Source organism: Lissotriton vulgaris, chromosome 1_2 (assembly GCF_964263255.1).
Source record: "Lissotriton vulgaris chromosome 1_2, aLisVul1.2, whole genome shotgun sequence".
Classification (NCBI taxonomy): domain Eukaryota; kingdom Metazoa; phylum Chordata; class Amphibia; order Caudata; family Salamandridae; genus Lissotriton; species Lissotriton vulgaris.
Window position 1 is genome coordinate 199,997,951 of NC_141686.1, and position 16,408 is coordinate 200,014,358.

Here is a 16,408-nt window from a genome sequence, read left to right on the forward strand (position 1 = left end):
CTGATATCCTCTTTAGTTATTGCCACCAGTGGTCACAGATTGAGGGTGCAGGTCAGGTTCGGTTGCAAGCAACTAAAGGCCTCATATATTGGAAGCTGAGCCATCACATTGGGATATTTCTCCTCCATTGAGTCATCTCGGCACCTGAGCTAACCGTCACCAAAAGCAACTTGGACCAAATAGCGTGCAGGACGGAAGGCTCTGGGGAGTCCAGGATACGCAGTGGCCGGGGCCCGACACATGCGGTCTATAGTAGCACATCATCAGCATAAATGGCAATGCGGTCTTCTTCTCCACCATCCCATTTCCGCCCACAGATCTGGGCATGCTCCGAATCAGTCTCGATGGGGGCTCAATAGCTAGGGCAAAAAGGAGTGGGGACAAGGCACAGCCCTGTCTAGTCCCTAATTCAATATGGAAGATGTGAGAGAGCACCCTTGGCGCGGGGTACAGCAGAGCCACCAGTACTCTGAAGCGGGCTCAAAGCCCATCCCACTTAGCACTGCTTCGAGATGGGATCAACCAACCGTATTGAACTCCTTCTCAAAGCCTACCAAGAGAAGCTCACTCAATTCCCTGAGCTCTTGCCTGCGAGCCAGATGAAGGTGCCAAATACAATGCCTGTTGCCGCGAGAGGGCGGAAAGCCACATTGGTCAGGATAGACCGACAAGAACAGCACACCGTTGAGTCTCCAGGCCAGGAACTTTCCAAAAGTTGCACCTCGTAATATAATACGAACAAATTTGGTGGGCAGGTAGTACTACTAGGTAACTGAAAAATGAACTGTAATGAACCGTGGTGCCACTCAGGGTAAGAACACACCCCACTACCTTGGGTGTGAGTACACAACGAACAATGCCCTCATGCTTGAATATACCTAAGGAAATATACCCTGGCACTGCAATCATTTGATGATGTTTAGTGACATATATTTATAAGGTTTGCTTGAAGAACTTTGTAACTTTTTCACAGGTTGCACAAATGCAGAAGATAGTCATTCATGTTCAATGGTTTAATATTCTCATTGCCAACATGTAAATTCCATTAAAAGTTTTACAGAAAGAAAGCAAAATTATTTATAAAAGTACTAAACACTTTGATGATGGTGTTTTCCAGTCCAAATAGTACAGCAGTTTTTGGTGAAAGACAGCAGCCGGCACGTGTTTCGTCACTAAGGTGACTTTTTCGAGGCTGTAGGACAGTAAAAAAGCATACACTGAATTTACATTTACTTAGTTGCCCAACTTAGATCGAGTGCTGGACACATTAATATATTGAAATTTACGTATGGAAGTTCAGGAAACTCATGGATACAAACACTCCACATGTTATGTGGGTTCTATACCTGTACTATCTAGAAATTGAGGAGAAAAAAGTTTCCTGCTAATGCTTGAATGACAGCCCTAGTATGGGCTCGTTTGCCATTAGAGGTTTCTTTGGTGAACTTGGGTTGGCCGATGATGAAGCCTGACACCTGGATGGTGTGTGAGGCCATCCTGTAAAATGTTTGGGTCCATAAATATTGGATGAACATAGTAGCTAGAGTTTTTCTGCGATAGATAGCTCATCATAAACCTTTATCTTTTCAGTAAATAGACTTGTGAGTTTGAATCCCAGCTCAAGAAAATTGAATGGCGCAAATTGGCTAACATTATCCGTTATTTACAGGACATGAAGCGCTATATAAAACATTCTATTATTGTTGGTGGCAGATTGTTCTCTGACTTTTGTTAAGTATCTGAGCTTTGGCCAGTCTCCTGCAGGAAGATGGGTGAAGAAGACTGACTGACCGATGCGTGGGTAAATGACCCCTCAGGATGGGTGTTTTTGAGAGTTATGGGAAATCAACTGACCATCTCAGGCCACACTGTGCGAGCTGAGTGGACTTTTATTTTGGGGATAGACTTTGGTGCCTTAGTTGCACCCTTTGGAGCAAGGTGACCTGGCATCAAATCCTGACATTCCCACTTACCTTTACATAAATGTGTGAGCCTAGCAAAATGGATTACCCCTCATGGGACTGAGATTCAGATCTTTCCCAAAAGTGCCAAGCTGATAATTCACCATTGTACCATGTCAGTGAAGAGATGCTCTCAAATTACTATTGTGCTGCAGTATTTGTATAGCGCTTCATACCAGTGTGTGGCACAGTCCCGGGTGTGGGTATGAGGCTCCCCAGTTTGTTGTGTGTGGTTGGGAGATTGTATGTTTGTAATTGTATTGTGACTTCTATTTGAAATAAAATAACTTTGGAACACTAGATTTAAAAAGATTTTCCAACTCTAAGTAGAATCTATCTAGAAAATGTATACATTACACATGCCTAATGTTTGATATTTACAAAGCTTTCTTCTATTGAAGTGGTGCATAATTTACAGAGTATGCATAAGCAACACACTTTTAGTTCCACTTCAAAGTTTTGAAAACAGCTTTCTCTGGAGCGTGTCAGAAAAGAAGGCAAGGGCATGAACCTGAAAATTGCTGCCGCCTTGAGGGTGGTCAGTTAACAAAACATTCGCCATCCAGATGATGGAAAAATAACCTCTCACAGCTTCAGCCAGTGATGCAGCATAAAGAACTACAGCCTCTCCTTCTGCACTCCCACCAGACAGCTCTGCTCTGCCCAACAGGCCCTGGCCACGGTCCCATGGATCACATGTCCACAGCTGGAGGAAGATCCTTCTCCTAACTCACTGGAACTCCCTGCCTCTGCACCCCAGGCAATCACCACTGCTACACCAATTCAGGAAGGACCTCGGGACCAGGCTCTTTGACTGAACCGCAGATCCTCCCCACCCACCCTTTAGCAGCTTGAGACCCTAACTTGTGAGTTGTCCCTCTTGATTGATTAACTACTTTATAAGTGGCCAAAGACATCCTCCTCTACAATGACACAATGCCTCTTGCAACATGATCTTGCATGACCTTTCGCAGCCTTTGGCACAGTCAACAACAAAGCACTGATCCTCATCCTAGCAACATGCATGGATTTTACTGACACCCCCTGCTGTGGTTTGCCCCATGCTTCAGGTAGCCTCTCTGTGATGACAGGTTACTTACAGAGAACAAAATCCATAACTTATGCGGGGGTATGAAGGCAATATCACTGAATACCAAAACCTGCTCAAGTTTGGAGCAGGTTTCTCAGAGGGCCCACATGGCGGAATGTACTACTGTCTCTGTGAGTCAACCCTTGATGTTCACCAATAGGATTCTTTCTTTCGGTTACTGCAATGATTATACAACCAAATGGGCGCTGTGGGAATGTGTATACAATTGTCTGCAAGAGGAAGGTTCTGATAATCGGTGCGTGAAAACCTAGTGGCTGGCCTAGCTAGGATTCAAGTTGCACCACAGAAGATACCTTCTCTGTATTTCAGGTGGAAGGGTTTCTTAAATAGTACTGAGTGAGAGCGTCAGGATCCTGTGTCCGTGCCCTGTAAACACCAAACCAATTCAGTAAACTATATCCTATGGACCAACCTACCAGAATACATTGAACCCTATATGCACTAACTCACTTCTTCATAGGGTCATTAACCCAGCACCAGTGTATGGAAAGGACTCTACTTCACCACACTGCACTACTTATCTATTAGGCCGCATCCTGGAGATGGTAACCGATTACACTGCACTGCCTTTAAGGGCAATTACCCACCACTCTCAATCACATGGCCACCAAAGTTGTTCTTACATTTCTTAGCACACAAAGAACTGCGAGAGGTGCTGGTAAACATCTGAAGGGTTCCATAGGACATGGTAACTTGCACAGACTGCAATCACCAGCTTGAGCAGCTCAGACCAATGCATTTGCATTGCACCGCAGCCACCCCACTCATCTGGAGCACCTTGGGACTACCAGTTTCCATACTCTTCAAACTTTGAACCTAGCACTTTCCGCTTGTTTGCCTAAAACGATCACTATGTGGAATCCAACGCCTCAAGCCATTGGGGCCTCTTGCTGGTGCTCCTGCCCTTTAGTTTCCTCACACTTACTTTGGTGGCAAAAGAAAATAAACGCTTTGCGGAAAGCTCGACTCGCCTGACGCCGTATTCTGGAGAGGTTTTCTGTCAATCTCAACTGATCAACATTGAACATTTTCCAGTGCTAGGCGCAGGATTAACATTGACACCCTGCCCTGTCCTGGAGACTTTGCACTTTCTTCTTTGGAGGCTAGAGGCCAATTTTAACACTTTAACCATCGTTCACTATGTACTTTTTAAAATTGTCTTGATTTATATTTAGGATCCTAATTCTATTCTACTTAAGGTCTAACTAAACTTTCTGAGGCTTCGAGGCTCATTTTATGGGTTTAAAAAAGTATATTGTGCTCATTTTCTGTTTTTTAACGAGAAATGCTTTTGTAAAGGTTTTAGTTAACTGTACCATAAATGTAAACGAAACTCCTAGAGGTGCAGTTGTAGTGAAATAATACGCTAGATTTTTAGGAAGGGCTAGAATCGTAAGGAATTGTGCCCTAATTTGTTGTGTCCCTAATGGGGTAAAGATGAAAGTATTACAAAGGCTGTTGTTTGTATTGTGGGCTGTGCTCTTGCTTGTAAACACAGTGCTGAAGATATTGGTAGAGGGTCACAGTCCCCAGACTCTCCCTCATGAAATAGTTCAGCCCCAGAGAGGGAACAGGGAGTCTATTACTCCTCTAAGAGCCCTAGGGATTTGGATTTTGTGAACTTCTAAAGTGTTTTCTTCTCTCTGCCTTCATTTTGGATCTCCCCTGAATGAGAGAGAAATGTTGCTTTGGGACTTGTGTTTTTTGTTGATAAATGTTTTTTTTGTAATTATTTGTTAAAAGCACGTGTTCCACAGGCAAGGACTTTAACCCTGATAGTAAAAGGAGATCATAAAACAAACACAGTCGACAGCAACAATTCAAATATAGCCAGAATCCCAGAATAAGAAAAGGCAGCCCAAATCCCCATAACCTTCACGCTTTAGTAAACAGGAGAGCGGAATGTTTTAAGCTGTTTACAGTACAGCAAGAAAATGTAATTTTTCCAGGAAAATGAAAAATTGATGGACTAGTGGAGGACCAAATACTATCTGGCACTTTAGGTCTCAATGCCAGATATCGTTGTTCAAGAAGACGTATCGCTTCATAGGCCAGGCAACCATATTTAAAATGATCCACAATATAGCGAATTCACTGAAAGTGGATGAGCTCCAGATATTGAAGCTCTGAAGTGTTGATCAGGAACTACTGCTCCTGGTTTCTGAGCTCTGCTCTCTGCAGCGCACACGTTAATGCAATAATTGTCAGAGTTAGTGCATGCCCTGTTGAAAGCGTAGTTAATTGAATGCTATTCCCTGGGTTCCATCTTTAGAAGCTTACCGTCCATGGACACCCCACACACTTTGGTACCCATTCGAAAGCATTGCACGCATGCATTTTGGAAGGCCAATATTTGTACCCAATGAAGAAGGGATCTCAGGCCTATTAGGCACACTTGTGATAGTGTGGCTGTCTTATTAGATGTTAAATCATCAAAATGTGAAGCGTAGCAGAAGTAAGGCATCCGACTACTTGATAAGATCACCGGGTTGCCCTTTTGGCCCACACTTGGCTCCAGTTTGCTGCTTAAAGGGAATGGGAAAGTCCTACAAGGGGGGACGGGAAAGTCAACATTTGGGAACTAAAAGGCTCTCGGGACCATGTTCTCATTCTGTTCCTACTTTATGATCCCTGAGACAATGGGTATCAATTTCAATGTCTGAGGAACCAAATGCACGCCATGTGTATAAGCTGCTACCTCTTTGCCACCTCAGGTTGATGTCCGTGGCCAGTTTCACCTTCTAGCTGTAGGATTATGGGCTGGACAACTCGTAACACAAAGATGCATGTGTTGGCGGCCTAGGCTGCACTGTGATGTACTCTATCCCCTCCCCCCTTGGCTTTCTTCTAGTCCCTCTATTGCCTAGCATTTCATGAAGGGCATGTCAGCATGCCAGTTTGCTTTTCAAATTGCTTAGTCTACTCCAGTTGTACCTATGAAATGTCTTTTTTTTTTTTATAGCCGGGGAGTGAACCATGTCATCCACAGTGGCTGAATCGGGCAACATGAAGGTAGTCACGGAGGTGTATGCACCAGGTGATCCACGTGTTGCACAGCTGAGGAAGATCTCTCCTGAAAAGAATCCTGATTCCAATATTGCACAGGCTTTTAAGAAGGTGCAACCCAAGGCTGTAGGGGTAAGCCAGACTAATGGCACTGAACACTCTTAATTGACTTGTGAGAATATATTTATTTGATTGTGTGTGTCTATTGCATTCTGTTGAGTCATTAAGGAAAAGTGCACTGTAATGTTACAAAGAAATAACTGCAGAATTTCAAGCCTTGCTTCCTTCTGCTTACAAATTGGTGTATTTGGAATGTGATGTAAATGTGTAGAAGAGGCACATGCACTTCTGATGGCAACAGTATCGGTGTGACTCATTTAAAGAAACTTGAGGCAAAATCTGCACTTAGTAACAAAAGATCTAAACAACCGGTCTCGAATTAGCTCTGGAAGAAAGCATTAGTTATGGCTCCTAGGCCTTGTTTTGTCATATCCACAGTTATCACAAAGCAGCATGAAAGTGTGGTCCTTCCATCTGCAGGATTCTCTAGATGCATGGCTGGGCAGGGGAAGGCTCACCTCTACCTCATCCCCCTCTAGAGCTCCTCCCACACAAGCACAACGTGCCTATGACATCATATTCCAGCTGGGTTTGGTATCCTCTGGTTGGATAGAGGCCTGACTAAGTGGAGGTCATGGTAGCTCCTCTGCTGTGGGTGCAGCAAATATCACAGGTTCTTTCCTGTTCCTTGATGCCTCTAAAAAAGTCCTAGATCATATGGTGTTAAGTCGGGAAGGAGGTGAAGTATTATTGTACCTTTTTTTGTTTTTTGTAATGCACGTGGTGTTTTTCGTACGGTTACACTTTCTGCGTAATATTGGCTCATGGGAGAGTGGTTCTAGCTGAAAATATCTTTCAAGAACGTTCACTGCATGACTTTAAAAAGTGTATGGAAAATTCATTGAGCAAGTGCCTTGTGTAACTTTTGGGAGTGAGTTTATTACCTCTGCCTTATAACTACCGGCCTGCTGCGATCATGTTTTTTAAAATTGTTATTTAGCGGATCAGTCCTTGAGGTGGTCCCTCTCTCTACTGGGGACTTACCACATCCTGCACCGGTCTCGAATATGTTGACGTTTGCTCTACATGTATCTTCCTTCTGATCATTTGTAAAGCGCCCTGATAATTCATGGGTCATGTTCACGCTATATAAAATGTATTAAATAAATAAAACACAATTTTCATGCAGAGTTAATTGCGTAAATTATGCAAAATTATGCGCTTGACACGTGGAGAAAAATGTCACTTCTTCCACCCCACTAATCAGTACTTCTTTCGTTACAAGAATGAAACAAAATGAGTATCTAACAACACGTTCAGTTGGGTGGTTGCGTAAGGTGCTGCGTTGAAGAGATGTCAAGATCAGTGCAGACGTAGAGGACCTAGGCCCACTGAAGTCTTGAGCGTTCTATCCCAGATGATCTCAGAACTTTTCTCAGACAAGCTAGTTTTCACAGCTTTTCTGAAGGGTAGAAGGTGGTTTATGCTTTCAGTTGTGCTGGGACATAGTTTTCAATTGAGGCAGCCCTCTTTCCATCAGAGGCTTTCTTTTATGGTGAGTTGATCTTAGGAAGGAGTTTGGTAGTGTGGACTGTTGGCCTTGGGTATGTTGGGTCAATATTTGCATGTATTAAAGTTTGTGCAGTTATGAAGCCTTTAAGCTGGCACCTTTTATTCTGCTGGTGGTCAGTAGGGGTTTTTCAAGGATGTTGTCAGGTGTCAGATTTTCCTGGGCTCTGAAAGATGTGTTGCAGAATTTTCGGCTTCCTCCCTAGGTATGCATAGATGCCCCTGTGCAGATCACGCGCCAGCCAGGCTTTGCTAAGAGAGGAGGAGGGGTGTGCACTCAGTATACCGTGGAACAAATTGGCCCATGGGTCAGTGAAACCTGATGTAATTGTGGGGCTCCATTGAGACTACAGGGTCACCCATGTCCACGAGGGGTTTCTTGTTTTCCATTTGTAGGATTTCCTGACGTTCTGCCTGAAGTTTTTGTGATCTCCTGACTGGCTGTCTCAAATGGCTTCAGTTCTGGGCTGAGCACTAGTGGTTGACCTAAATAAATACAGTTTGGGTTTGTTTAAGCATTAGTACAAATCCGTTTGCGCCTGTGTTGGCAGGGCATTGACTATCCGGTTTTAATTGGCGGTAACTGCTCATATCAAACAATACTGCAGGGATAACACCAGGTACAAAATAACTGCATTTGCCCAGGTAATCATCAAATTCTTGAGACATCTGTAGGGGCTTGAGCATGTACCAGCGCTTTAAGACCATTACGGGTGAGTAGTCTCGCTTTACAAGCCTTTGATTGATTGTATTTACACCCATTATTAAGGTGTGGGTCTAAATGGCCCATTAAAGAGTCTGTTCTCGCTGAGCATTCTCTGGTAAACCCGGGTTGTGCTGGATGTCTTCCTTGGCATGTCGCCCCCCCCTCCTCCAGACAGTTGCAGTATTGTAGCCTTCCCTCTGTAAATTCAGTAGCATCAAAAACAGGGCAGGGCCACAGTGATAATAAATTGGTTTTTGATATAGTGCTTGCTGCAACACGTGTTGCTGTTTTTAAGCTATGTGAGTGACAGGTGCTACCCATTCATAGTACTCAGTTCATCGACCTTCAAGAGGATGAAAGGTTAAGTCAACCTTGGTAGGATTCGAACTTGTGGCCTGCTTTTGTTCTGGCTTATGCAAGTGAGTAATGCAAAAAGAACAATTGATGGACAGAATGCAGAACAATGTCGTACAGAGATATGGCCCTGAACCATCGTTTTTTTGCTCCCCATGCCATTCCAGTTTGGACCCAGCCATATACAAATCAGTCTTGACCGGTCCTAGGAAGCTTGTTTCTGGTCCAGGGAGGACTTGGCTTGGCAGTTCGGGTTGGACTGTTCCCATGAGGGACAGGGTCAAGACTGATTTGCATATGGCTGGGTCTAAACTGGGGTGGCATGGTGAGCAAAAGAACAATGGTTTTAACCCAGATCTGTTGACTGGGGGTGAATGTTTTCATTTCTTCTGCATTCCATCCATCATGTGTGTGTCTTTTGCTTTCTCGCCCTAAGTGAGCCGGGTATGCTCCGACGTGCGTCACGGGCTGACCGTGCCACTGGATTAATGCTAGCCTGACTAATGGGGTGTGAAACCCTGAAACCGGTCCTAGGATGCTTGTTTCCGGTCCAGGGAGGACCTGGCTTGGCAGTTCGGTCTGGACTGTTCACATGAGGCACAGGGTCAAGACTGATTTGCATAAGGCTGGGTCTAAACTGGGGTGGCATGGTGAGCAAAAGAACGATAAATTTAACCCAGATCTATTGACTGGGGCTGTATGTTTTGATTTCTTCTGCATTCCATACATCATTTGTGTGTCTTATGCTTTCTCGCCCTAAGTGAGCCGGGTATGCCCAGACGTGGGTCCCCGGCTCACGGTGCCACTGGATTCAATCTAGCCTCGCTGATGCATGGTGAAACCCCTAAAGCGTTCCTAGGATGCTTGTTTACAGTCCATGGTGGACCTGTCTTGGTAGTTTGGGCTGAACTGTTCCCATGAGGCACAGTGTCAAGACTGATTTGCATATGGCTTGATCCAAACTGGGGTAGCATGGTGAGCAAAAGAACGATGGATTTAACCCAGGTCTGTTGACTGGGGCTGAATGTTTTGATTTATTCTGCATTCTGTCCCTTCATTTGTGTGTCTTTTGCTATGCAGGTGACTGGCACAGGATATGCTGCTCCTTCTCATAAGGAGGTTCTGAAGGACTGGTTTGACAAGAGTAGGATGTAGCATGTAATATCACTGGTTTCATGCCAAAATCATCTTTAAAAGAAGAAGCCAGCAAGGGCACTTCAATACCCATCATCCATCTGTACTGGAAGTAACATCACTCCTTTCCTGCAAAAGCCATCTTTAAATTAACCCCTTCCATGCTCATGACGGAACGGTTCCGCCATGAGCGTCGGTTGAGCTGTGCTCATGACGGAACCGTTCCTTCATGAGCCGATAGGCTCATTAGAACCTTCAGCACAGCGCGAAAATTCGCGCCGCGCTGAAGGGGTTAAGGAGCCAGGCAAGAAGTCTTCATTTCCCATTACCTTTCTGCACAGCAACCCACATCACTGTATTTTCTATCTCTGATCTGCAGAGAAAATTACATTCATGTTTGCCTTCTCCTTACTTCACTCAATTCATCAGACAGTCCTAACGCCCTTGCTTCGGCAGCGAAGAACATACAAGGACATTGCTTGTTTGGACCTAAAGGGGCTAGGGCTATGGGCAGGTCCTCTAATCCACTCATATGTACAAAATAAGACGTAATCATGTGCCTCACACAGAACCCCATAATACCAATCCCCAGAAACACACCCAGACTAAGATGACACAAACACTCACACTGCATCCTCCCAACATATATTCCCAACCTTTTACCTATCCAGCTACCTACCCCATACCCTCATATTACAGACCACTCATTCCAAGTCGTGCTTTTTAACCCTTACTCTTCTGTACTCCAGGCATCATATATTGTAGAAACATGGTTCACTCCCCACATCCTCACACATCCTAGGGGTCCTTATTCTCACAAGCTTCAGTGCCCATCCTGAAGAGGCTTTGTCATCCTCGATAATTTCTCCTGGTCCTAAACCCAATGCACGCAAAACACCCCTACATCAATGAGGCCATTGGCATGCCACTTCCTACTCACTGCAACTTGGACTGTCACCTTTCATCTCATATACAGGCCTTCCGGACAGAACAAGAACTTCATTGATGAATTCCTTGAGCTCCTCGCCACCTCATCCATTCACCGCACCAACCTCCCCCTCTTAGGTGATTTCAACATTCCAGACAGCACAAGCTCAAAAAGACAAGACACCCTTTCTTCAACCTCATTGACACACTCAATGTGGTGCAGCAAGCCACCCAGGTAATGCACTCCAAGGCAATATCCGCAACCTCGCCCTTTGTCACCCAAGCAATCTACTGCTGAATGCTCTACAAAGAAACCAAGTCAACCCCAAAGAGAATACCAAGCCTTTAGAGCCTTTGAAGTGTTCTTCATTGGCACCCTAATGCAAGATCTAATTTCTCGTCCTGAAAACTCCACGTCCCATGCCAACACGCCTCTGAATGATTTTATAAACTTTTTGGAAATCTATATCAACATCCACGCTCAAAGGAAAACCCACATGTGCAAGTGAAAACTTCAGCAGGCTGTTACTTTAGTGACCTCGCTGATGATAAACGCTCCAACTGCAGACAGGAAAGAACCTCATGACCTTGTGAGACTGAAATCCCTCTAATCAACACATTGACATGTGTTTCCCCCAGCCACACCAATGTGCTATACCAAAACCATCAATGAAGTCACCCACAGAAGCAAAATGTTTTAAGTCTATTAAGGACTGCATCAACTCCACCAGACCTGACACACCTTTTCCACACTCTACAAACAAGTGCAGAGCCATCAGCATCTTCTTCAATGAAAAAACAAAGTTCCGACAATACACCTCCAAAACCGAGCCTGCTTCTCCTCTAATGCCTGCCTCTCTTCATAGAATCCCACAATAGTCATCCTTTAAAGCCCTGTCTCTTGCAGATCTCACTAACCTACTCAACTCTCTCAAAGCTGCTACCTATGAAGATGTCATATCCTCATCCTTAATCAAAGCTCTCTCTGGGGAAGTCTCAACCCGCATTGCCACTGTCAATACCTACCTCACTGAAAGCATCTTCCCAGAGGCTCTCAAGACAGGCCAGACCCCCCCCCCCCGCTCCTAGAGAAATCTACATTGTACTCTGATGTCCTTACCAACTACTCACCCTCCACTCCCCTACCGTTAAACGGGAAGATCATTGAAGGAGCAGTCTACACAGTGCTCCAAGGTCCCATCATCGTTCACAATCTTCTTCATGACTACTAATCTGTCTTCTGACTATTCTGCAGCATAAGGCTGTTGCCTTACACATCGTAGCCGATGCTTCCTGACCACTAATGAAGACAACTCCTGTATCCTGATATCGTTGGACCAATCAGCTGCCCTTCAACACAGTTGACTATCCTAGTGTCCTTCACATGTTCTCTTCCTACCTTACCAATCAACACTTCTTTGTTCACACAAGCACCTCCTTGTTCCAAAAGATTGTTATAATCTGTGAAGTCCCCAGGGTTTCATACCGTCTCCTGTCATTTTCAACCTCTAAATGGAGCCCCTTGTGGCTCTACTCAAGGATAACCAGATCAGAATTTGCAAATATGCCAATAATACACAACTTAGCTTGAAAGTCTTCTCTGCTCTGGCTATATGAACTATGATCCCATCGCCCCCATCATGATGAAACTCCATTGGCTGTCCTTGCTGGCCAATACCATCTTTAAAACTAGCTACATCATTTATAAAGTCATCACAACAAGCATCCCTGCTTATCGTGCAGTGAAGCTCTCTACATCTGGTGGCTCTCGGCAGATCACCAGCCAGGCCAACGTCAGACTGGAGAGTAATAAAGGTAAAAAAGAAAAAACAAGTTAGCAAGCCTTTTCCATCTATGCTCCCAGGATCTGGCTCAACATCCCCATATACATGAGAACAGCCCCAATGATGCTGCAGTTCAGTAAAGAGTTGAAGGCACACCTCCCTAAATAACAGTACATCACAAGATGGTGACAATAACCAGCTACCTCTCCTATTACTTGTTGAATGTGTGCTTGCCTTTGACCTAGTATAACGCTCTGCTACCTTTTTGGCTGAGTGATTGCTCAATACAGATACGACATATGTACTGTTCATATGTACAAGCATGTGAATGAGGTGTCTGATTCAGTGGCTACCAAATGTAGTAAGGCACCGAATGATACTGATGCTCTTGGGTAGTGGCCAGCATTTCTAATTCTGCTCTATATATTGAATGGGGCCTGCTTTTTGCTTTTGTTTTTTCCCCCAGATTTAGTTTTTGGCTAGATATCAAGCCAGTGGTTCAAGAGGCTTGTAGATTAATGAAAGATTGTTCCCTGGGGCATAGTTGCTTTAGATCTCTGGATCTAGGTTGCTCTTTATACCTGGGTGTCACCCAGACTACAAGGGACAAGGCTCTTTTTGGGGGAATGACTTGCAGAGTTTTTCTAGTTCTTTAAGTTTATAGAGACAACAAATTACTAGTAGGAGAGCCCAGTGTTTTGGCATTTCCCAGCATTGTTATCCCTTCAGCTTTGATTGGGTTGAGTGAACTCATCGAAGAGGATGGGATACACACTGCGAAACGGATTGGGCCAGGATTCGTTTTTAGACACTAAACATGCCTGCCAGACATATGTGCTCCGCTCCTCTAACAGGATCTCACTGTAAGCCGATTATGGCTAGCTGCATGCCAGAGTTCATCACACTTACGGCAACAGAGAGGACTGACATGCCACGGGCTAATTGCTGGAAGCAGTCATGAAAACAGTGAAAGCTTTTTCTAGCTCGGAGACAGAGGAATTCATCTACACGGGATTTGCTCTTCTGCCAGAGTTTGTAGCTAGGCATGATGCCAAATTGAACCTGTCATCTCAATTTTACTAATGAGAGGGCACATTGTAGAAGACCTAATTTGAAAGGATCATAGGAGTTGTAGTTGAGAACGCTGTCCGCAGACACTGGGTAGCAGCATCTAAAGGTAAGGTTGAAAGCGGACAAAGCAGGCACTGCTGTGAAGCCCTGAGAGTTATTGGTCGGCAAAACATGAAGCATTCGCGTATGAACCAGGACCAATAGGAATGGTGGACTTAAGTGGCGGCTGCCGTCAACCTAAAGTGGTAGGATGGGCCGGGGAGGGGGGTTGGGGAATAAAAATAAAATAAAAAGTCTTACCCTTGGCTCCCACTGACGCTGCCAGCCACCTCGGTGCTCCTCTCGTCCCAGCAGTCCATGGGCCACAAAGCACAGGCTCCCCACCCAATCCAGAACCTGCTCTCATACTTTACCTAGGATGAGAGAAGCGCTGTGATTGGCCTGAGCGGGCTGATTGACACTCGCTCAGGCACAGGGAGCCAGTGCCTTTTCTCCATCAGGTTGTACAACATAGCTGGGTTGGAGAAACGTGTAAGTGCGCATGTCAGTTTGGCCGCCCTAAGACGACTGGCCTTACCGACATGCTCACTTACCGTGCCCCCACTCCTCTTCCCTGCCGTGGCCCGTCCTCACCCCACCCTAGACTCCTTCAAAGTGGCTCAGTCAGACAATGATAAATAAAATGATAACAACATTGTTTTATTATCATTTTATTTATCATCTGTTGGCTCTGAGCAGTGAGGCGACGCTCCTCCGCCATTACGGATGAGCCACCCCTGGTGGACTTGAAGTGCTCATACACATGTGCCGTGAATCACATGCTTGTGAACCTGAGAGCCATGATTAATTGTCTAACTCCCTTACCTTTACCCACTGCTCAAATACTCTCAGACTGAAGCAGGGGATGCAGACAGCAACGCTTGCATGTGAGAACTCAGGACGCTGAAGGGTAATTAGCATCAGTACTAATTGGCAAAGGGTTGGAGGCTTGTTGGTGGTCAGTCCACGCCGTGGTGCAGAATTGAAAGAAAACCACAGAGCAACCTGACGGTGGGGCTTGAGAGACCTGATGCAAAACATGAATAGTGGCTGCTGGGATTTCCTACATTAAACCAAGTGGTGGTTGACAGTGATGCATGTGCCTCAGTATTCTTTGTAGGTGTGGCTTTTGAGACTGTTGTACCTGTCTAGGTAGACTATTGTTTCTCAAGAAATGTCCTACATACTATACGTACATAGAGGAGCTTTTGGTCCGCAGGCTTCATCCATTGGTCTAGTGGCTTGTCATTCACATTTTGCATCCGTCCACCACCGCATACAGCATTGGGCAGTGGGTCTGCTCACTTTACCCATTGGTTCCCTTCACTTTGAAAGACTGAACCGTGCTTCTGCATATTGTTCGCATCTGCTTAAAATCTGTTCTTTTCGGTCGCAAAGTTCTTTCAAAGAGTGCTTTTCAATTCTCGTTTTAGTATATCCTCTGTAAACAAGCATTGGCAAAGCCAGTAGGTCTTGGCAAGTATGCAATGTAATTTTGCATTTAATAATATTATAATATATATCTATATATCAGACGTATGCACTATGCGCACAAACGACCTGTAGACATAGAAAAATATCAAAACAAAGGAGTGGCCCAGCAGTTTAGGCTCTGCAGCAGTGATATTAAATTGCACTCCTTTCCAGGGGGCTGTGTACATGTGATCAGGTTAAAAAAGGCTGTCACTCACATTGCGATACAGCCAGTGGATGAAGTGGGCTGACTCATTCCCATATGGTGTATGCTGCAAAGGGCGGAATAAAAATGAGAATGACAAATGAACAGGCCAGTGGATAAAGAGGGCTGACCTGAAGCCCCAATAGGTCTGTATTCCTGCGTGTTTTTTTAAAAATTATTTTGATGTTGTTTAAAAACACTATGACGCTGCCAAGACACCGAAAGCTTTCCATAGCCTAAACTAATTCTAGTAAAGGGAACATAAACCATGGCACATCATTATTTTCTGCCCAAGTCATTGTACTGCTGCCTCGGTGTCAAAAAGTGTGTCTATTATTTCGCCTTATACAGAACAAGAAAATCATGAGGGCCAAATTCCTCCAAATTGTCAAACTTTATGGGACACTTGAAATGGCACCACTATATGGTTTAAACTCTACAACTTTTAAGTAAGGGTATTTTGGCATTGTGTTGGGCCTGGCCGTTTTTGCAGGTTTATCACCAAACTTTTTGCCCTTTGCCTCCTATTATTCTGACCCTGTTTTGTTGGCTATAGGATTCTGGGCACTTTACCACTGCTAATCAGTGCTAAAATGCATATACTCTCTGTGTAAATTATGATTATGATTGGTTATCCATGAACGGCATGTATGATTTACTGGTAAGTCCCTATTAAAGTGCACTGAGTGAGTGTGCCAGGGCCTGTAAATCAAATGCTATTAGTGGGCCTGCAGCACTGGTTGTAACACCCACATGAGTATCCCTGTAAATGTGTCTCAGACCTCATTGTGGTCTATTATGTACAATATATGAAATATTTTTTATATACTACTGTGTTGAGTCTCTTTTGTGATGTTGTGTGTATCACTGGTGTAAGTGTGTGTGTATTGTGCAAAGGCTTTACACATTGCCTCTGGATAAGGCTGACTGCTCTTCCAAGCTACCAATGGGGTGAGCAAGGGTTATCTTGTGTGTGTAACTCCCTTACCCTCACTAGAGTGGTGGGTT

General features: G+C 44.7%; 1 protein-coding gene across 1 annotated transcript in view; it reads left to right on the forward strand.

Moving 5' to 3' along the window:
- The window catches only part of LOC147734923 (membrane-spanning 4-domains subfamily A member 15-like), an 81,356-nt gene that overhangs the window by 7,718 nt on the left and 57,230 nt on the right, over window positions 1-16,408 (forward strand). The window contains exon 2 of the mRNA XM_086953105.1: window positions 6,035-6,210. Within this exon, the coding sequence (XP_086809231.1) occupies window positions 6,049-6,210 (162 nt within the window). The 5' untranslated portion in view covers window positions 6,035-6,048. The remainder of the gene's footprint in view (window positions 1-6,034; window positions 6,211-16,408) is intronic.